Raw genomic sequence first — 23,152 nt, 5'->3', positions numbered from 1 at the left:
GGCCTCTTTGTTTCCTCCTCGCTTGCAGAGCCAGCTGCATTGTGGCACCGGCGGGAGCTTTGATCATAATTCCTCCGACATCAAAGCGTCCTCCGCGCTTTTAGTCTCTCAGCAAAAGGAGCTCTTCTAATGTGCTGTCTGGTAAGTTGGCATCAAAGGGAAGAGGAGCCTGCGGGGAACTGACACTAAACTGAGTCAGTCGGAGTGCGGAAAGTGGCAGCAAGAGAACTGTAGTTGTCTAAACTAGCCTCCGCTAACATGGTGCCCTCCGGGAACTACAAGTCCCATCAGCCCACAGCTATGCCCTGGGCCCCTTCCGATCTGTGGGGGTTTCGTGGGTGTGTTCTGCAATGGGCCAATGGTGCCATGGGGCATCCCAAAGAGGAAGGGGCAAGCTTGTTTTCTCCTGCTCTGGAGGGTAGGAAGCGTTTGAGCTGGCTGCTCAGACCGCATGGCTCTCACCAGCCACTCTTGAGATCTTATACCAGCAATTTAGGAACTTTCCCCACTTTGTAACTAAGCAAAGTTTTACTGCCTGTGCAACTTTCTGAAGGACACGAATCTGACCTTTGAAGAGTTTGCAAGTAAACCATTTTTATTTATTTTTTACTAGTAGTCCTTTTCCCAGGCTGGTTGAAGAGAGAAACTTTGGAAAGAAACTTTTTAAGGAAATGTTTGGGAACTCACCATAGGAGCCAATGCCTAGGGGCCAAGAAATACAACGCCTCTGTTTCTTTCCCCTCACATTATACACTGTTTTTGTTTAGGCTAGTCAGTAAAGTGCTATCTGGATTTATTTCCCTCTGGACTCCGTCTGCATTATTTAAGTGACTTTGCTAACACGTACCGGCACCTTTTCCACATCGATTGATTGGGGGTTCCCCCGCACCATCTCGTGGTCCTGTCTCTTTTAGCCGTGGCTTCCATTTTGCATTGTGCCACACACACACACACACACACACACACACACACACACACACATCATGGCATTTTGTGACGGATGCCCATTGAACTTCCCATTTCAAATTCCATATGGGACCAATGTCCTCCAAAGATTGGAGACCCCCGAACTAACATGTAAGCAATGCACCTATGTGCAAAGCACAGACTTGGTTAGGTGCAAATATCTCAAGCTGTGAGGAGCTAGCAAGTTTTAATCTGTTTTAGCATTTTAACTCTCTGTTTTAAAGTATCGCAGATCATTCCTGATTTTGTCATTTCACCTTTTCATAAATGACTTTGAGGTGTGTGTGTGTGTTTGTTTTAAGAATCAAATGGTGCATAAATTTGACAAAGCAATTAAATAAAGAAATAAATATCAGATGCCACAACTCAGGAATGCAGTCCAAAGATTCTTTAATGAAACAACTTTCTTCTCACCCTTTAGCCCTTAAAATCACCCCTGAAAACTGCCCTTAAGCAGAATAAGCGCTGCTATTTTCCTAGAAAAATAGGTGCTAGAACTCACCACAAACGCCTCCCTTGTTCTCTTAGAATGGCACCAACTGAGTTCCAGCTGAAAAAAGCCCTGATTGCAAGATCTAAAGATGCGCACAATTGAAGATACACCCCTGTGCATGATTGACCCCATCCCACTACAGAGAACATAGAGAAATCAACCACCCGGGTTTCCCCTCCTTTTCCCCTTCTGAGCGAAGCAAAGGGACCCCTCTGGCTTCCGTCGAAGGGTCTTCTCCAGCCACCCGAGGTTCTCAGGGCAAGTAGTTCAGGTTGCAGCACCACATGGCAAATTTCTGTTTTTTTAAGAAAAAAGGCCCCTGTAAATTCTGGCACCTGAGGCAGAAAACCCAAACAGTGGACACATGCACTCGGGGGAAGGGGAATCGGGGCCCCTGCATTACGTTAACACCCGTGTCGCCTTTGTAAGAACTCCATCATTTAGTGTGGCAGCATCCACACTTTGGAACTCCCTGCCTATGGACATCAAAGTGGCACCTTTGCAGTTCACTTTGTGGCACCTGCTAAAAACATTCTTGTTTAGACAAGCCCATCCAGGTGCTTAGAAAGCTGGCAGGACTTTTAATCTGTTCCAGTAATTAAACTTTTCCCTATACATTTCCCTTGTACAATTATATTTCTTGCATTGTTACACATTCCTTGTACACATTTTCTTTTCTCTTTTTTGCAAGGCCCCTCTTTCCCAATCAAAGAGGATGTATAACTTTTATGAAATAATAAACTCGGGGCACAATTCCTTTGGGAAGTTCTCCTGCACAGGCCCTTTTGGAATGAACGGGGGCATGGGGGGGGGGAAAGGTGGCAATGGAAGAAATCCTGGCCAACTGGGACCCTTTCAGGACACAGTAAAGGTAAAGGTAACGGGATCCCTGACCATTAGGTCAAGTTGTGGCCGACTCTAGGGTTGCGGCGCTCATCTCGCTTTATTGGCCGAGGGAGCCGGCGTACAGCTTCCAGGTCATGTGGCAAACCAGAGGAGCGCACGGAAACGCCGTTGACCTTCCCGCCGGAGCAGTACCTATTTATCTACTTGCACTTTGAAGTGCTTTCGAACTGCTAGGTTGGTAGGAGCTGGGACTGAGCAATGGGAGCTCACCCCGTCATTGCGGGGATTCGAATCGCCGACCTTCTGATTGGCAAGCCCTAGGCTCTGTGGTTTAACCCACAGCACCACCCGCGTCCCTCGGGACACAGCAGAAGGGTCATAAATGAAACTTTACTATGGGAAGTGGAAAGCAGGATGGGTTGGAGAGGGAGCCTGACAGGGGCACTTAAAGAGATCCTTGGTGGTAGTCAAGCTATAGCCAAAAGGTAGACCTTCCTCACCCAGACTCCCCCCGTTCTCATGGCTACTAGCCAGAATGGCTCTGATCTGCCTCCAGAGCTGGAGTTAAAATACCAGAACAGAATAAAATTCACACAAGCCTTTCCAAGCTCAACATCAAGAGGCAGGGAGTTCCAAAGGGTAGCTGCTGCCACACTAAATGATCAAGTTTTTACGAATACAGAAGAGGGATTATGGGACACTGTGCCCCCCCTGCATTATTTCCCAATTCCCCCATTTCTTATGTCCCGCATGCTCTCCCACCCAACACTGGCATACAATTTAAAGTCTCTCTTCTCACCGGGATAACAATGACGTCACGGCAGAAGGAACAGGCGCAGTTTATGGGGAACGGCCAGGGCATTCCGCCTTTCAGCCTCTCTGCAGGAGAAGACGGGGAATAAAAAAATTATCATGCAGTTATTGCTGTGCCCACATCGCAAGAGCTAAAGACTGATACCTCTGGCATTTTCGCCTTGGAGCACTTACGATACGATACAATATCTTTCCGGAGCCCCTTTCGCATCTATAAGCAAACGTAACCCATGTCCGCACGTCTGTGCGTGTGTGGGTCATGTTTCGGCGCTTCTGCGCATGCGCATGACATCATTTTGAGCGTCTGCGCATGTGCAAGCAGAGAAACCCGGAAGTAACATGCTCCGTTACTTCTGGGTTGCCACGGAGCGCAACTCGAATGAGCTCATCCCGAAGCACATTCAACCAAGGTATGACTGTATTGTCATTGTTCCATGCAGAACAATGAAATTGAAAATCTACATAAGACATTCAACCCCCCCTAAAAACTCTGAAACCCCATTTTAAAATATACTATAGGGACTCTTTATGCTGAGTTTAGAACCAGAATTGCATTTGCTTAGAAACTGATTACCAGGCGGCTAGTCCTGGTCATTATAACCCTGTACGTTATTCCAGAAGGCAGAAGCTGAAAGAGATCATTTCTGGGGTGTGCACTATCCTGCGCTTTCTCTGCAGCTTTCTTATGGCACCTGGAAGCATAGATTTGATCCAAGGTGGGAAGAGTGCACCCAATTCTTCTCTCCGCAGTCTTCACAACCCTGGACAGCATTGTTTTCTCCCTGGCTGTGCCGCTCCCAAAACACACACACAGAGACGATAAGTTAATGCACTCTCCACAGTGCAATGGTAAAATGCCATCAACAGGTCCTTTGAGAGATTGTTTTTCCGGAGGATTCTCAGAAAATATAACCTCTGCTGTGCTCTCTTCATCAGGTCTTTGCTGTTTCCCCCCCAGGTTAGGTCATTTCTCAACTCTATTCCCAGAAATCGAAACACCGAGACCTGTTCCACGCACTTCCCCTCAATAATAAGTGGCTGAATATTCCATTTACATTTCCTAAAGTCCACAATTATCTCTTTTGTTTTCTTTAAGTTAAAAAGTAAGTTGTTTTTCCTGCACCACCAAAGGAATAAGGAAGGTGGGTGGGGTAAATTAAAGAAATCAAGGCATCAAAAATAATAGAAGGGCATAAAAAAGCAACATGGTATATCTGGGAAAGACATTGTTAGGTTGGTAGAGAGCTTAAGACCATTAGGAAACCCAAATTCCACTACATACTGCAGAGAGGGAGTCTGGCCTTCATTTGATACAGATAAAGTCCCACCAAGCAGCTTAGGTTTTTTAGAGTCCTCCAAGCCTTTGGCAACACATACCGTAAAATTTGAGTTATTTTTTTCTGCCACACTTTTTATTTCTTTTTTTACCCACACGGAAGTTGCCAGTCTCGCAAGGTTTTCCATTGGGGGGCAAGTGAGGATTGGGGGTCCGCTGACATTCATGTCAAGGGTCCCCGAATGCTGGAACCTTTAAATTGACCATCCCCTAGATTTCGCTGCAGCAAAGTCAGAAGGAGATGCTTGAGCCGGTGCAAATCTCACCAGCCGTCTCAGCCAAACGCGCCCCTGAGCGACACTCACCGTTGAATAAGTTCTGGCAGTGTGTCCTTATCGGAAACAGTTCCTCTATCACGGAGCCCTGCGGAAAGAAAACCCTCCATGCGTCAAGAGAGAGGCAGATGGGAATCATGGAATTGTGGACTTCGAAGGGGTCCCTGAGGGTCATGTAGTCCAAGCCGCTGCAGTGCAGGAACCACGTCTAAAGAGTCCATGGCCATGCAGCCTCCAAACGAAGGAGAATTGGCCACCTTCTGAGGCATCGCACCTTAACTGCATTTGCACTTTCTTTCCGTATAGGGAAGAAAGGGAGTGGGCAGGAGGGGGAGGGGGAGACCACCAGCCCTTGGGCCAAAGGGGTGGACTAGATGCCTTTGGGGGTCCTTTTCAAAGCAACTGGAAGGAGACTGGGGGAAAGGTAGGTAAGTAGCACTTCTACCAGGGTGTGTTGGATAATAATAATAATAATAATAATAATAATAATAATAATAATAATAATAATTTATTATTTGTACCCCGCCCATCTGGTTGGGTTTCCCCAGCCACTCTGGGCGGCTTCCAACAAAGATAAAAGATACACTGAAATGTCACATATTAAAAACTTCCCTGAACAGGGCTGCCTTAAGATGTCTTCTGAATGTCAGGTAGTTGTTTATCTCTTTGACATCTGGTGGGAGGGCATTCCACAGGGCGGGCGCCACCACCGAGAAGGCCCTACGCCTGGTTCCCTGTAGCTTTGCTTCCGCAGTGAGGGAACCGCCAGAAGACCCTCGGAGCGGGACCTCAGCATCCGGGCAGAACAATGGGGGTAGAGACGCTCCTTCAGGTATACTGGACAGAGCCCTGAATGGCACAGATCGAGAGTTGGGGGCTTGGGCAAATGCTAGTAATTTTAGAGGCGCGAAGACCCCAAGGAAGACCAGATAGCAGGGGGAGAACCATCGAGCCCAGAAACCGCAAGATGCAAGGCGGGAGCGTATTCTCTGCATTGCAACCAGCATCGTTTCAGCACCAGTTCCACTCTGTCATGGCTTTCCCTCAAGGAATCATGGGAATTGTAGTTGGGTGGCAAGGCTGGGGGGTCTCTGCTAGAGGTCCCTGCCAGACTCAAAACCACAGGGCTCTCATTCCCTAGAGAGAGGAAGAGATGTGTCAATCGGTTTAAAATCTGTGCGGTCGATATGCCCTGCAACGGCCTGGGCAAAAACCCATGATATGTTGATTTCGTCCGACTAAAAGCTGGAGGGGGGGGGAAAGGGCTGAGTGAGGTCAGCTCCATCCATGAGCCCCGCTGCCCCCATTAAATCACCCGATACTTACAGAAATCGTGCAAGGTTTCCCGCTGCAAGCAGCTGTAATCTGGAGGTCGCTGGGGAGAGAGGAATGAGCCGCTGTGATGCGAGGGCAGAGCCACCCATCCCCTCCCCATCCATTCCCCAACTTTCAATCCCAAGCCAGCCCCAGGTCTCTTTGCAACTTCCAATCTATATGGCCTCTTTCCTTCCTTGCATTCACAGCCTGAGTCCTGCATCCCTGCTTTCTGAAACAGGCCTCTCCAACATCCGGGGACCTTTCCAGAGCCAGGAAAAGTCAGGTTGTGTGCAGGGAGAAAGAAGCGTCATGGGTGCCCACAAACAACGCTCTCTGCCCCAAGCCCACAACAGCTGCCCACTAGGGCCTCCATGCACAGTCCCAAGGGACCTAATCCAAACCAGGGAACGGTTCCTTGCATGCATTACCTTATTAGATCCACCGACAACAGCAGCAGTCCTCTTTGGCAGTCAATGCCTGGGCGGAGAATTATTCTCAGTCTCTGAAATTGGGATGCAAAGGGCATCAGAGTTGAACCGTTGGCCAGGGGAGATTGAGAGCAATCCGGGGGTTTTTTAGGATGGAAGAATGAGGAAATCCTGACTAAAGAACAGTGGCAAGAGAAACTGATGGAATTGGCAAAATTGACACATAAACTACGTGACAAGGATAACTGTGACATTAAAGAAGAATGGGAACCTTTTACGAAGTACTTAAAGAAACAACAAAATGAACTGGACTCCTTGGCAGGTTTGGAATAAACATTCACAAACTCTTTATTGGTAATATAGGTAAAGGGTAAAGGGACCCCTGACAATTAGGTCCAGTTGTGGCTGACTCTGGGGTTGCGGCGCTCATCTCACTTTATTCGCTGAGGGAGCCGGCATACAGCTTCCGGGTCATGTGGCCAGCATGACTAAGCCACTTCTGGCGAACCAGAGCGGCGCACGGAAACGCCGTTTACCTTCCCGCCGGAGAGGTACCTATTGATCTATTTGCACTTTGACGTGCTTTCGAACTGCTAGGTTGGCAGGAGCAGGGACCGAGCAATGGAAGCTCACCCTGTCACGGGGATTCGAACCACCGACCTTCTGATTGGCAAGCCCTAGGGTCTGTGGTTTAACAGAGCCACCCACATCCCATAAAGCATGTGCAAAATTAAATGTGAAGCTCAGGATGCACAGAGGACAGGCTCGCCTTTGACCAATTTATTGCCTTTCTTTTATAGCTGCGTGCTGGTTGCTTTTAGGAGCCTAGAGAGCACGTGTGCCTCATAGTTCATCTTTTCAGTACAGCAGGGTGGGGAGATCGGGGGAGACACACTTCTTGTTGAGACCAAGGAGCAAAACAAGAATGGGGGAGGGAAATAGGTGTAGATAAATTCTTCATTGAGGTTTTCAGAAAAGTCCACCCCTGATTTGGGGCTCCTGAAGAGTCACTTGCCCGGTGTTTTTACTTACCGCTGTGGCTTGAAGGAGACCAACAAACTCTGACTGGAAATAGCCAATATCGATATGCAGCTCAGCATCAAGAATGACAGCGTTGGCAGTAAACTGGATGGAGATGCTTCTGCACGAGTACTTCAGCAAAGAAGGAAGATCCGCTGGACAGTCAATCTGTGGGAGAAGAGGGTAGATGTGATCTCTCAGGATCATCTATCCTGGCTCTGGCGCACGTCACCAGTGGGGTGGAAGTTATCAATCAATCAATCAATCAATCAATCAATCAATCCTTATTACGGTCCAGAGACCCAACAAATCGTTACAAAGCAATACACAATTCAGACAGCCTACCTCCAGATTAAACAAGCATTTTGTTCAGAATATAGGGATCATTGGTTCTTGCAACCACCGATAAAAACTTTGCCACTGCGAATGTTCTAGCGTTTGTCCGGTCTTCCAATAGGAACCTGACATAGTGAGCCTCTGATTTTCCCGGGAAAGGTACCAGCGAGGGTAATATCAGTTCAGCCCTGGCTTGCTCTAATTTGCTCTAATTTTCCTGCTAAACCCCAGGAAGCGCTTTCTGACAGGAAGAGCTGTTGGACAGTGGAACAGACTCTCTTGGGATCTGGTGAACTCTCCCTCTTTGCAGGTTTGTAGGCAGAGGTTGGGTGGCCATCTGTCAGGGAGGCTTTAAGATGAGATTCCTGGACATGATAATAGATTTGGATGGCATGCCTACCTCTGGTATGGAAAAGCAAAAGTGTATAAAGGATTCCACAGTCATTTAATAAGAAGATCACTGTTTAAAGTATGGGAGAAATACAAAGATTTATTAGAACCCAAAGCGCCATGGTGGCTATCACCTATCGAAGCACTATCACTTAAAAGATTGGGTGGAAAAGGAGAGCGGCCAACATAAAGATAACTGTTGGTGGAACAAGAGGGGCAGTTAAAACTGAAAGAATATGATGAAATAAGGGAACATCTTCAAAGCTGGTTACATCATAGACAATTACAGGATATATTTAAGGAGGATAACTAAAAAGGCTTCTCATATTTGGCTTCCAAATTCCAAAAGGAAGTGATAGAAGAAAACACAAAATTATTTTAAAAAGGCATATAATATCCTTTTGGAATGGGAGACCAAAGATGAAGAAGTAAAATCAGTACTGATTAAATGGGTGCAAGATGTAGGACATAATATACAATTTCAATAATATACAATGACCCTGGGTGTCCCTTCCAGCTCCACCGCTCTATAATTCTATGAAATCAACTTATCTCACCAGGAGATGCTGGCTTTTTTGTTTAGAAATTGCTCGTTTAGAAATTGCTAAATATTGGTTTTCTGCAGTGGCGTAGCGTGGGTTATCAGCACCCGGGGCAAGGCAAGTAATTTGCGCCCCCTAACCCATGGATTTGCGCCCCCTAACCCGTGGATTTGCGCCCCCTAACCCGTGGATTTCCCTAACCCCCAGATGTTGCGCCCGGTGCGGCCGGCCCCCCCTGCACCCCCCACGCTACGCCAATGGTTTTCTGCACCTGTTGCTCTGGTCAAGAAACTGACCTGCCAGGTCAGGGAGGCCAGAGGCAATATATCACCATATGAGATGGGACAATCAGCCGAGACAACCTCCCCAGGCCCACAGAAACATCTGGAGAGACTTATCAGAGAGATTTCAATACACATCATAAGCTTGTTCTAAGCAGCGATTCCAGCTATAAGCTGCTGCTGTTTATTGTATTTTAAATTGTGTTTCTCTTACGTGGGAAAACAATAAAATGCTTTTGAAAAAGCCAGCCCAGAGGATTCTTCACTTTCAGCTGGCTTCACACTTTGTGTGACAGACCAGCAAATCCTGATTCAGCTGGCAGTCCTTCCTGTCCCCATTGAAGCCCCTGAAAACAGCTGCAAAACTGCTCCATAGACAGAGCGGAGAGATGTGCTGGCGACAACACAGGCACTAGCCAATCGGCTCCCGCTGCACAGCATCAGCTGAACCGAGCTGCAAACTTGCAAGGCTGGTTTCCAGAGCTTCTCCTGGGGAGAGGAAAAGGGTATCGTCGTCCTGAACTTGTTGAGGGGTGTTTCCAAAGTGGTCGGTATCGCTCCCAAAATGCTGTGTCCGTCGCTCACACGCAGGGGAGCCAAGAAGCCATTTCGCCACCCTGCCAGCCCATGAACAAATCTCTGAAAATCTCCCCATCCCCTGACACACCCAAAGAACATCTCACAGCCAAGGAGGATCACCTACCTCAGAGATTTGGCTCATTATTGAAGTGGTGGTCACAGTCGACTGTGGAAAGAAAATACATCTTGATTATAATGTTCTGCCATGGTCCCCCCCCCCCCCGCTCCCCATGCTGAGTTCTGTTCAAAGAGTCAACCAGGAGATTTCTTAAATTAAAAGAAGTTTAAAGATTATTTAGTAAATATTCTAAGATAATATAAGTAGTAATATCTGTGAGTACCAAATTGGCTTGGGAGTTAAATGTTTTAAATTGTATGACACTATGGATAGAAGTGAATATGATAAGAAAGAAATATATTAATTGATTAAGTTAATCTTATTGGAAATTAGTATTGGAAAACTGCTACAATGAAATATATGGAAAATCAGCTAGAGGGATTTGAGGACGTTAACTAACAATGGTAATAAAAGTGGGAGTATAAGAGTTAGGATGAATGTTTGTATGTTTGTTTGGTTTTTTATATCTTTTTTTTCTTTTTTGTTTATGTTTGTTATAAATTTGGAAAATCAATAAAAAAATTGGGGGGGGGGGAGGAGACACGCTGTCTGAAAGGATGTCTCCCTGGATACTTAAACTGAGGCTTGAGATTGTGTGAAGCCACAGAGAGGAGAAAAAGAAACGGGTGTCCTGTGGCAAATAGCACCGGATACTACCCTTATATTCATGACAGGGGCTGGATCTACATTGATCTTACAGAACGTTATTTTTCAATAATGTTTAGAACGCTTAATGGCAGTTTCCCATTGTCGGTGGCTCTCTGCTCTGCAGCACCCCCTGGTGCCACATTTTAATAAGACATTTTTAACGTTATCAATGGCAAGTGTACTACTGCTCTAAGGGGATCGTGGCTAATTGTTGTGGGGTTTTTAAAATGGAGGTTTTTAATTGTAGTTGTTCCTTTCTGTATATTCCCCCATTAAAAAAAAAAAAAAATCTGCTTTGAGATCCAGATGTGAAAAGCGGAGAGTGTTTGTGTGGGATGTAATCCATTGGAGCAGTCAAATTCAACAATCCCTAGAGTGGACACAGACAGGGGGATGTGACCCATAAAAGAGCCGAGTCACGCAGCCATCTTAAGCTTTCTCTCTCACACACATTCACCTGCTCTCCTGCGGCCATTTTGCTCTCTTAATGTAATTTTTCTGTCTGCTGGCTCTCAACCAGCAGCACATGAGCTCAATCTACATGTGAGACGAACTCACAGATTGTTATGTAACTACAGTGGTACCTCTGGATGCGAACAGGATCCGTTCTGGAGCCCCGGTCACATCCAGAAGCGAACACAACCTGCGTCTGTGCATGTGCGTGCACGTGGGTCACGATTCACCGCTTCTGCACATGCGCATGATGTCATTTTGACAGTCTGCGCATGCGCGAGCAGCGAAACCCGGAAGTAGCGCGCTCCGTTATTTCTGGGTCGCCGCAGCGCACAACCCGAAAATACTTATCCAAAAGCTATTTCAACCCGAGGTATGACTGTACTAGCTAAAGCCTGCCTTTCAGGGATCACATCGTGAACTGAAATGTGAGTAAACATCTTCAAAATAAATTTAAAAATTCTACAGTAGCACCTTAGAGACCAACTAAGTTTTTTTGGGGAATAAGCTTTCACGTGCATGCACACTTCTTCAGATACACTGAAACAGAAGTCACCAGACCCTTATATATAGTGGGAGGGTGGGGTCACCTGCATACTATCCCTTGCTTTTTCCTGTAGGACTAATTGCAGTTGTTAACAGTCATCAACAGGTTTACCATACCCATTGAGTCAATCCCCCATCTCCCACTGCCCTCCTGATAAAAACTCCACCCCACCCTCCCACTATATATAAGGGTCTGGTGACTTCTGTTTCAGTGTATCTGAAGCAGTGTGACACCAGGAATAATCCCTCAGGGCAAGACAAATTGGATTACTTAATGTTATGTACTGAGCTGAATAGGACCCAAAATGCAGCAGTCTGATTAGTCCTAGAACAATAGGATTCAGAATGCAGCAGTCTGATTGGTCCACAGGAGCCACCCAATCCAGCTCCAGGTGGAAGTGAATCTGCAACCTGATTGGCCTACAGGAGAATCCCGAAATTAGCCAATCACGTGGGGCCCATTGTGTAAATAATGTATATAAAGCAGACATTCATTCCATTCCTCCTCACAACTATGAGCTGAATAAAGAGCATGAAATCCACTCTTGACTCCCAAGTATATTTCACTTAACTAAAGAGATTCAAACAAATCTGCAAAGTAACTTCCTGCTATATTGAGGGGAAGGAAGAATCAATATATTAATCAATATAGCCTTTCCTACTATCCTTACTTTAAGCAGTATGAAGCAGAATATTAATGGCCCAGATGAACAAACTGGCCCCTGAAGCTCTGAATCCCAGGGCTTCAGCTGAATCAGATCAAGCTGCCATCTTTGCACAGGCTTCATATTTCACTGAGCAGGGGCAGCAAGAATATTTCTGGTGTTGACCCTCTGATTCACTGCTTCCTAAAGGTGGTGGAGCAACTTGGGGGGGGGCAGTAGGGTTTGGGGGGGGCACTAAGAGGCAAAGGGGCAAAAGGGCACTGGAGGTGTCAATGACTTCCAGACTTTGAAAAGCCAGTAGACCTGGATCAAGTTGATCACCTCGGCTGCATTAATTAAGCTAAACGAACAAATAAATTGGATTGTGGATAAATGTGCAATTAATTGTTACTGGTTTGGATTTTATTGTGTTATTCTCTTCCTTGGCAGATTGTGCAAACCGCTGCTCTGAATGATGCTTTTTTAATAGGGTAAAGTTAGGGGGCACTGGGGGTGAGCTTATGGAATCAAGGGGGCAGTGCCCCCCCCAAAAAAATTGCGCCCACTGCCTCCAGCTTGTTGTCAATTGCCCAGGGAAAGGGCCCTCATTGTGCAAAACTCACCTGGGTGAGCTCAAGCTTGAATAATCCTCTTGCCAGCAAAGTTGAAAAGATGTTGCCCATGTCAGCTTCGTTAAAAAAATAACAGATGTGTCCATCAGGGATGAGGGTGGCTGGCGGGTAGTAGATGGGATAGGTGGGCCACGGAACCACAGCTCCTCCGCAGATCATTTGAGGCTGCAGGGAGAACAAGAGGGGGGAAATTCAGTGGGACCCAACTGCAGTCGCTGTGATGGCCTGGGATTCGGACTCGGATGCTGAACCTGAGGGATCCCAGCCTGCACAGGATTCCCCGCCTCCAGAACCAGCTGAGCCGGGGCTGGGGCTTGAGCCTGAAGGGTCCTCACCTGTGCTGGATCCTCAGGTGCTGGCACCCGCTGAGCCTGCTCTGGCTCCTGAGGTGATGGAGGACCCATTGCCTGCAGGTGCTCCGCTCTCAGCCCCGTCAGAGGAAGGTGAGGTTGCCTCTGGGTCCGGTAACCCTCCAGCCTCTCCTGAGCTGCAGAGGCTCAGGGCAGAGAGGCGGAGGGAACTAAGTTCCCGCAGGAGGAGTGCTCGCCTCCAGGCCAGGAGAGGTGAGTCACCAGCGGATCGGGGCCGCCCTATGCCTCCAGACAGATAAAAGCCGGCCAGCCCCAGTCCCAGGTTGCGGGAGCAACATTGTTGGCTGCTAGTTCCTGCCTGAACCCTGTCCTGCTTTGTGTCTGAGCTCTTGACCCACCCTGGCTCCCGGCTTGCATGCCTGTTCCTGACTTCACCCGACTCCCTGCCCTGCACCCAGGTTCAGCTACTACGGACTGCCTCCACGTTGCACCTCTCACCACGGGCCGGACTTGGACCTCGCCTCTTGGGTCACCCATGGGACCAGCACAGTCGCCATGAGTCAGCCTGCGCCCGAACATAAGATCTGGAGGCAACAGGAAAGCCACTGGCTGGAAAATGACTCAAGGCAGGTCCAGCGGCCATTCAGAAAGCAGGTGGGAAGGTCAGAGCGCCAACTGCTAAAGGAACTGCCAGCCCAGAAAGCAGCAAGCTGAGACACCTGCGCTGCAGCCGGTTGAGCTAGATAACCCTTGTGGCCGGGGCATAGCGTGGGTTGCTGGCACCCGGGATGGGGCAGGTGTTGCAGCCCCCGGTGGACTAGTCAGTCCTTTCACCGGCCAGCGTCTAATCAAGGGAGTCTCTCTTGCAAATCGCCCCAACCTGGGAGATGGGGGCTAGAGCAGCGGCGGGGGGGGGGGCACCCTCCTGTTCCCACCCTCTCAGCCGAGGTCAACACGTCGCTCCAGCCATGAAGGTCCAGCCTGGGCACAGCTTGCGGCCCCACAACTCCGGCCTCAATGAGGAATCCTGTCATGGGCACCCCCTCAGAAATTTGTGCCTGGGGACATGGTCCCTCTGGCGCCCCCCAAGCTATGCCTTGGGGTCCCTTCCTCCTACAATTCTATGAGCAAGACAGTTCCAGCCTCTGCAGCAACAAGGAGGTGAACTTATTATATTGGTATGCGCCACCCCAATCTCCTAGTGGGAAGAGACTCCAGGGGGTTCCAGGTGCTTCATAGAATCATAGAATTGTGGCGTTGGAAGGGAACCCAAAGGTCATCCAGTCTAACCCCCTGCAATGCTTGCCCGGGTTCAGGTTCCTTGGAGCGAAGTTCAGTGGCTTTATTTTCACTTATATGAGTCCAAGATGGAGTGGCTCACAGCATTAGTTGTGGCTCTCCCAACCTGGCTCATTCTTTCGGGATGCTTTGGGGACGACGGATTGGCAGCAAAGGTCCTTGTCCCGCAAAGACTAGCAATAGAATCCTCTGGTTCTAACTAAGGCTGGGCGATATATCAATCTATAATCCGAAACCGGTTTGAAGTCCATATCATGATGTCGGTTCTGTAATTTCTGGCCTGGCAGTTTATCGTGAATCATGATGTGTGTTAGCTCAGGGTGATGTATCATCCCAAACTGGTTTGAAGTCCATATTGTGATATTGGTTTCGTAATTTCTGACCTGCCAATATATTGTGAATCTGTGTGCGCTATCCAAAAATCACGATGCGGGGAAAACTGTGAAGCCAGCCGATGCCTGTACATAAAAGGTAAAGGGACCCCTGTCCATTAGGTCCAGTCGTAGCTGACTCTGGGGTTGCAGTGCTCATCTCGCTTTACTGGCCGAGGGAGCTGATGTACAGCTTCCAGGTCAGGTGGCCAGCATGACTAAGCCACTTCTGGCAAACCAGAGCAGCGCACGGAAACACCGTTTACCTTCCCACCGGAGCGGTACCTATTTATCTTCTTGCACTTTGACGTGCTTTCAAACTGCTAGGTTGGCAGGAGCAGGGACCGAGCAACGGGAGCTCACCCCGTCGCGGGGATTTGAACCGCCAAACTTCCGATCGGCAAGTCCTAGGCTCTGTGGTTTAACCCACAGCGCCACCCGCGTATGCCTGTACGTAGCTTGATCCTTATTTCAGGCATAGTGATTATCAGTATATTGCAATGTTTCGCTGGTGATATATCACAATCTTGGGATATCGCCCGGCCCTAATTCTAGCCCTCCCTCCCTGCGTCCATCATTCAGACTGACCCCCTCTGAGCCTGTAACAAACCTCCTAGAAGATGAAGCCACTCACCACAAAAGGTAAATCCAGGTAGCCGGAATTGATTTGAGGCGGATAGGGCCTTGTGCAGATGTACTGGCAGCCTGTGAAGAACGGCGTTGGCGCTGGGGGAGAAAGATCGGGAGTTTTCCAAAGCTGGACCACAAAGCACAGCAGAACAAAAGCCGAAGCAGGGATGGCTGGCAGCTCTTGGGGCAGGAGGCAGGGAGTCGGGCAGTAGGTGGCGCCAGAGAGCCAATATCAGGCAGCGGCCACACAGTCTGGTCTCCATCTTGCCCCCTGCTGAGTTCTGCAAGGGACAGCACTGAGACTAAAGGGGGGGGGGGGAAGGCGGGACCAACCTCTGGGCTAGAAGTACATGATCGGCAGGGAGTTCTAAATAATAGGGACTTTCACCCCACCCCAAAAATCCAAATGAAACTTTTTCCTCTTAAAACCTCTACTTCAAAAACAGAAAAAGGAGAATCCCAGGACTGGGAACCAAAGACCTATTTAATGCTAGACCTCATTTTGGACCCTCAAACCATCAGCTTTAGCCTCCTCCCTGGTGACCTCATTCCTAATGCCGTTTTGTGTCCTCTGCGTTGGCCAAAACCCATTTGCGTTCATTTTCAGAGCAGAGTTCAGCTACGTTATTGGTTTCTGCAGTGGCCAACTCTGGCCTTCACTGGGTTACTGTGAAGGCGTAGAGTTTTACCTTACACTGGCTAAATATCATCTTATTGTGCCTGTTGTAGACATTCTATTCTTTTGCGTACTACTTCTTAAAATATCAAAGCGACTCATGAGTCTTTTAAGTAAACCAGCGGTGCACCCCATTAGCGCTTACGAAGTGGGAAGCCAAGGACGATGTTCAGTCGCGTCATTATGTTCGGGGCTTGGCCACAGACCTGCAGAAAAAGAGAAGGTCCAGTGGGTCAGAACCTTGGAACTCCCTGCCACTTGAGATCAAGCAGGTGCCTTCATGTACTCTTTTGGGGACCTCCTTGATGTGGGATGTGATCCAGTGGAGCAGTCAAGTACAACATTACCTGTATTGCTAGAGTGGATATACAGGGGATGATCGTCCAGCCAGTCAAACTTCCTGTTCCACTGGTCTGGAGTGTCCTCCCTCTGCATGTGACCTGGGAGATGGGCACAGCCCTGGCTGACTCCATAAAAGAGCCGAGTCATGCAGCCATCTTAAGCTTTCTCTCTCACACACATTCACCTGCTCTCCTGCGGCCATTTTGTTCTCTTAATGTAATTTTGCTGTCTGCTGGTTCTTAGCCAGCAGCACAGGAGGTCAATCTCCATGTGAGACGAACTCACAGGTTGTTATGTAACTACCAGCTAAAGCCTGCCTTTCAGGGATCAAATCATGAGCTGAAATGTGAGTAAACTTCTTCAAAATAAATTGAAAGAATTGATGCTTTTGAATTCTGGTGCTGGAGGCGACTCTTGAGAGTCCCATGGACTGGAGGAAGATCAAACTTATCCATTCCTAAGGAAATCAGCCCTGAGTGCTCACTGGAAGGACAGATCCTGAAGCTGAGGCTCCAAGACTTTGGCCACCTCATGAGAAGAGAAGACTCCCTGGAAAAGACCCTGATGTTGGGAAAGATGGAGGACACAAGGAGAAGGGGACGACAGAGGACGAGATGGTGGGACAGTGTTCTCAAAGCTACCAGCATGAGTTTGACCAAACTGGGGGAGGCAGTGGAAGACAGGAGGGCCTGACTTGCAGGGGGTCCAGGGGGTCCCGAAGAGTCGGACACGACTAAACAACAACAACAATAAAGCATAGATGCACAAGAGACACCAGATTCCCCTGAAGAGAGCATTGCAGAGGCAGAGGCCTCTGATCAACTGAATTTGCTTCCTGTTTTTTGGAACCGCTTTGTTGATGTGGGGCTGCTAGCAGAGGGGAGATAAAATGCTGTGTGAGACCTACCACAGGATCCAGCACGGGGGCCAGGATTTGCGCAACTACTGGCAGCTGCAAACTACAAAAAGAGAGAGCAGGAATTAAGTTAGCAGAGAGGTTCTTTGGAATCCTGCTCCTCTTTCCTTTCTTCATATTCTGTTGTTATTACTCATTTCATTTATGCATCGCTTCCCATAACTGCAATTGAACCAGCCCCCCGGCAGAGATCCCCCTTGTGCCCTGCCAGCAGGGGGTGCTGGAGAGCATGGAGGGTGAAGATCAGATCCTGCTTCCTCACGGCCGGCCCCGCAGCTCTGGCAGAAAGTGGGTATTGTTGGGTTGCAATACTGCTGCGCCCTCTCCAGGAATGGGGTGCAGGAGTGAGCCCCTGCCCCACTGCAGCAGTGGGCTCCCTCCGCACCACACCCCTGGGGGAGGGGCGCCTTGCACACCCCACCTGGGCAGCATTTTCATGCACTCCACCCCTGCATGGAAGCTGTAGCCCTTAGCCTTTCCGGGTCTTTCTTTTTGGGCGATGCCTCGTAGCCGAGGAAGACTGTCTTCCATAAACACGGTTTGACCAGTGAGCCCATAAGTGACCGTGGAGGCCAGTTCTGGACCCACACCTCCTTCCACAGTGGAACATGCTGCTTTCCTAGATCTGGTGATAGACTTGGCTGGAATCTCACACACCTTTGACGGCTCAGGGCATTTCCCTTTGTTGTGGGAAAGAGAGGCGCTCAACCCACCCCCGCCTGTCTCCCCGCCAAGGAACAGAAGTTGAGCGTCACCTACCCGATCAGTGGGTCTACTTTGACTTCCACGTACTCCGAAGAGCAGGTGCCGACGCTCAGCCCCAAAGGTACCACCGTCAGCCGGACGGTAGCACAAAATGTGACGCTCACTGTGGCCGGTAGCAGCCTAAGCAGAGAGGAGAGGAAGGTCAGCTGCTATCCATCGCTGATTTGAGAGGCGAGGCCGAAACGAGGGCACTATGGCCGCCGCCACCACCCGAGACGAGGAACGGCTCAGTGGTCAGGCGTGCGCTCTGAACACAAATGGTCCCAGGTTCAAATCTTGGCATCTTCAGATAAGACTGGAGAGCCACTGCCAGGAATGGAGCAGAATCGGATTTAGGGCATTGCCGGTGGTTCCTCCACGCAGGGTGCCCAGCCAAGGGGGCACAGAATTGTGCAGAACTGTGATGGAGAAGATCCATTTGGGGCATCCAAATTTGGGGCTTGCACAGGGCGCCATATTGGAGGAATCAAATGGGATTTAGCTGCCCCAGCATCCCTGGCATCCCTTCACCCCCCCCCCCACTCCCGTGATGGGTGAATCATTGCAAAAGACAGCAGTTTACAAGAAAGGAATAAGGAAGTGAGGTTATCTTGAGAGGGGGACTAATCTTGAAATTCGCTTATAAATCATGTTCCCCAGCGGAGGAACCTGTGGGGTGGAATTCTTGTGATCTTCTTCCTTGCTTGCAAAAATGTTATAATCTTGCTCTGTAAATGCTCATATATCCTGCAACAATATTACAAGGTGGAACGCCCTCCCATCAGATGTCAAAGCCATAAACAAATACCTGACATTCAGAAGACATCTTAAGGCAGCCCTGTTCAGGGAAGTTTTTAATGTGTGATATTTTAGTGTTTTTTGGTTTCTATGGAAGCCATAGGGGTACAAATAATAAATTATCATTATTATTATTATTATTATTATTATTATTATTATTATTATTACAAAAGATTACCTCCCTCCCCCCTTGAAAATTTAAGAGCCAATATTTTCAGCCTATTAAAGTGCTCAAGGAAATGGAATCTGTAAAATATAGTCACTAATTTTACTCTTCGGTTTAATTTGCATGCAAAAGCCAGGAAAATGTCATTAGGAATGCTCCTCTAAACAAAGATGAGAAATGTCAAACTTTTTTTATTCCCTTCTCTGCTGCTCAATGTTTCTTAGATGATAGATAGATAGATATAGCTAGAGATACCTATTCAAAGATATAAAAAAATACAAACCCACAGCAAAGTATCTTTTTATAATATACGGAATTAAAACAGCTACTTAATTGGGGAAAAAGAACAAAGGCAGAAAGAACGAAAAGAAAAGAGAGACCTTAAGAGAAAGAGAAAGAAGAGAACGATGGCCATATTATGAAGGTCCATCCAGAGCGTAGACAGCATGCAGTTAGATGACCAGGAAAAAGCAGCTCCCGATCTTTCTATGTGCCTTTAGCCATGCTGTCAGGGGATGATGTGAAATGACAAATCATCTGGAGAGCCACCCTCCCATCTGATTTTTCTTTAGCGCTCTTAAATGCAAGACAGAGGATGTCAAGAGTCAGGCCATGTATTCCTTTCACTCATTCTCCTGCATATTTCATCTTGGCATGTAGAGATGTTCCTTCACTTGCCTACTGAGCAAAGGCCAGGTTTGCCCCTTTTCACCTCTGGGGTTGCCTTTCCCACCCAGCCAGAACAGCCTGGCCCCTTACGCCCAGCAGGCGCCACGGGAACAGCAAGAGCTTTTTTGGAAGGGAAGGGGGTGCCAAGAGATCAGCACCCCCCTGTCCTCAAACCACAGAGGTCACGGCCAAGGGGAGAGTCTTGCCGTGCGGGAGCAGCCGGGCAGAGCGGGCACAAAGGCTTTTGCGGTTTTGTCTTTGCAACTTTAGGCAACGAAGGGTCTCCCAAATCTGCCCAGCGACGCGGGATGCATCTTACTCACAGCAAAGAGCACTTGATCTGGACCACGAGGCACACAACCACATCCACTCCATAGGGTGGCCTGAAAGCCACGCTCACACGCTCAGACTTCAGGACATCAAATCGGCAGCTGCAGAAATGGAAAAGGAGCTGTTAGGAGGGGGCTGAGCAGTGCCTTGCGACACAACCCTTTGCCAGCCATTTCCATTGCGGACAAGGGATCTTCTGACTGTGGTCATCGCAAGCTCCGGTGTGTCAGCATTTACTACTCTGTGACTGCAGAGTGTGACCATCAAAAAGCAAAAAAGGAAAGAGACTGCCCAAGTATTGGGGTCTTGGGTTTTTTACCCCCATGCAGATACATGCACTTTTGAAGCAATTCATTAAGAGATACGGGCCACATGATCTCCTGCAATGATTTTACAAAGTTTTTTGCAGATAAAGTCGCTCAGATTCGGGACTCCACCATGGGAGCGGGGCCGGGGCGGGAGAGCGCTAGGGTCCTGTCTAGTCAAGTGGCGTGGGATCAATTCCAATCTGTTACCTCTGAGGATGTGGACAGGCTGCTTGGGAAAGTGAAACCAACCACCTGTCTCCTTGATCCTTGCCCATCCTGGCTTATAAAAGCTAGCCGGGAAGGGCTCGGCGATGGGCTTTGCAGGGTGTTGAATGCTTCTCTCTGTGAGGGAGACTTCCCAGACCCGCTGAAAGAGGCGGCTATCAAACCGCTTCTTAAAAAACCATATTTAGATGCTGCCAATATGGTCGCACTGGTTGATGATCTCCAGAGGGCTAGGGACAAAGGTGAGAGCTGTTTCCTAGTTCTGCTGGATCTCTCAGCGGCTTTTGACACCATCAACCAAAGCATCCTTCTGGACCGTCTAGAGGGGCTGGGAGCTGGGGGCACTGTTATACAGTGATTCCGCTCCTTCCTCCTGGGCCGTGTACAGAAAGTGGGGGGGGGGATGAGTGTTCAGACCCCTGGGCTCTCACTTGTGGGGTGCCTCAGGGTTCAGTCATCTCCCCCATGCTTTTCAACATCTACATGCAGCTGCTGGGAGAGATCATCAGGGGGTTTGAGCTGGGTGTTCATCAGTATGCGGATGACACCCAGATCTACCTCACTTTCAAATCAGAACCAGTGAAGGCAGTGAAGGTCCTGTGAGTGTCTGGAGGCGGTTGGAGGATGGATGGCGGCTAACAGCTTGAGGTTGAATGCTGACAAGACAGAAGTACTGTTTTTGGGGGACAGGAGGTGGGCAGGTGTGGAGGACTCCCTGGTCCTGAATGGGGTAACTGTGCCCCTGAAGGACCAGGTGCGCAGCCTGGGAGTCATTCTGGACTCACAGCTGTCCATGGAGGCGCAGGTCCATTCTGTGTCCAGGGCAGCTGTTTATCAGCTCCATCTGGTACGCAGGCTGAGACGCTCCCTGCCCACATACTCCCTCACCAGAGTGGTGCATGCTCTAGTTATCTCTCGCTTGGATTACTGCAATGCACTCTACGTGGGGCTCCCTTTGAGGGTGACCTGGAAACAACGACTAATCCAGAATGCGGCAGCTAGACTGGTGACTGGGAGCAGCCGCCGAGACCATATAACACCAGTCCTGAAAGACCAACATTGGCTCCCAGTACGTTTCTGAGCACAATTAAAGCCCTAAACGGCCTCTGTCCAGTATACTGGAAGGAGCATCTCCACCCCCATTATTCTGCCCGGACACTGAGGTCCAGCTCCGAGGGCCTTCTGGCGGTTCCCTCGCTGTGAGATGCCAAGTTACAGGGAAGCTGGCAGAGGGCCATCTCGGTGGTGGCACCCACCCTGTGGAACGCCTCCCACCAGATGTCAAAGAGAAAAACAACTACCAGACTTTTAGAAGACATCTGAAGGCAGCCCTCTTTAGGGAAGCTTTTAATGTTTAACAGACCACTGTATTTTAATATTTTGTTGGAAGCCGCCCAGAGTGGCTGGGAAACCCAGCCAGATGGGCAGGGTATAAATAAATTATTATTATTATTATTAAGCATCTGATTAATTAGCAAAGTTCTATTCAGGTGGGTGACAGCCATTGTTTTAGAGACCAATGGTTCCCAAAGTGGGCAGTACTTGTAGGAATGTTTATAGATGCTAGGAGAGGATCTATTTATTGGATATTATCCTTCCATGCTCACATTTGTGAGTTCAGCAGAGTGCCATTCCTTTGCAGCTTAAAAGGGAAGCTTTGATAGGCTAGCTTTAGCCTTCTAGTTTAAGTAATCCAGGATGCTTTAAGGCAGACTGGATTCTCCTAGTATTTCCCTTTTCTTCGGTCTCTCTTCTTAAGAGACTCCACTGGCATCCATCAATAATCAATTCTGGGCCCATAGTCTTTGTACGGATATGTATAGATGCTAGGAGAGGGACTGCCACCGGGGGGCAGTGTGATTACCCAGGGTGGGGCGCTAAGAGGCAAGGAGGTGTTGGGGGGGGCGCTGGAGTTGCAAAAGACTTATCAGACTTTGAAAATCTGGCATCACCGGATAACATTCATCCATTTGATTGAACAGCTTCATTTGGGTTTTGAATAAATGTACAAGTCATCATGGCAGTTTTGAATTTCACTGTGTTGTTCTTCTTAGTAGGTCATGCAAACCACCATTCTGAATAAGGCTTTCTAGAGGGTAAGGCAAGGGGCATTGGGGATGGGCAGTAGCCCCCAAAAGTATGGGGCCGCCAGAACAACATAACACCAGTCCTGAAAGACCAACATTGGCTCCCAGTACATTTCCGGTCTGAGCTGTTTGCTCCAGTCGCATGGCTTTAACCAGCCTCTTTTGTTTCAGAAAGAATGGAGTCTGAAACTAGCTGTTCTCTCCTCTACTTTTACCTTTTATAACTAAGCAACATTTTCAACTGCCTGTGCATCTTTTCTGACCGCTGTATGGAAAAGCACATGAACCTGACCTTTGGACAGTTTGTAAGTAAAGCACTTTATGACTTACCGGACATGTGGCCTCTCTCTGTGCTAGGGAAGTGGGATAGCTTGGGGAAAGCTTTTAAAAGGGGACGTTGTGCGACTCACCAGAAGGACACATTTGAAAGGTTTCACAGCCTATATTTCTACACTTCTCTTTGCTGCGTGTTTTGCCATGCTAAATCTTTGCTGGAGAGTTTTCTCACCAAAGAGCACTTGCCATAACTTGGGTCTTGGCTTCCAGAATTCCAAGAGAAAAAAGAACCCGAAGCAACATGGAGAGGGGAGCTTGTCTCCCATAAAAGCATCTAAACT

General features: G+C 48.5%; 1 protein-coding gene across 1 annotated transcript; it reads right to left on the bottom strand.

The window, feature by feature from the left end:
* Positions 1-1,352: 1,352 nt before the first annotated feature.
* LOC310847701 (uncharacterized protein) lies at positions 1,353-23,060 on the bottom strand (the record flags this gene model as incomplete). The annotated part of the gene is made up of 14 exons (XM_083745765.1): positions 1,353-1,754; positions 3,105-3,184; positions 4,760-4,817; positions 6,056-6,104; positions 6,475-6,548; positions 7,507-7,662; positions 9,747-9,788; positions 12,655-12,828; positions 15,279-15,370; positions 16,096-16,156; positions 17,200-17,251; positions 17,968-18,093; positions 19,909-20,016; positions 23,044-23,060. 14 exons carry the CDS (start codon positions 23,058-23,060, stop codon positions 1,713-1,715), a joined length of 1,131 nt encoding a protein of 376 aa, XP_083601891.1. The 3' UTR covers positions 1,353-1,712.
* Positions 23,061-23,152: the final 92 nt, after the last annotated feature.

This window comes from Podarcis gaigeae (assembly GCF_964106915.1).
Source record: "Podarcis gaigeae genome assembly, chromosome: 6".
NCBI lineage: Eukaryota > Metazoa > Chordata > Lepidosauria > Squamata > Lacertidae > Podarcis > Podarcis gaigeae.
The sequence above is the reverse complement of the archived record's forward strand: the minus strand, read 5'-3'. Positions and strand labels throughout refer to the sequence as shown.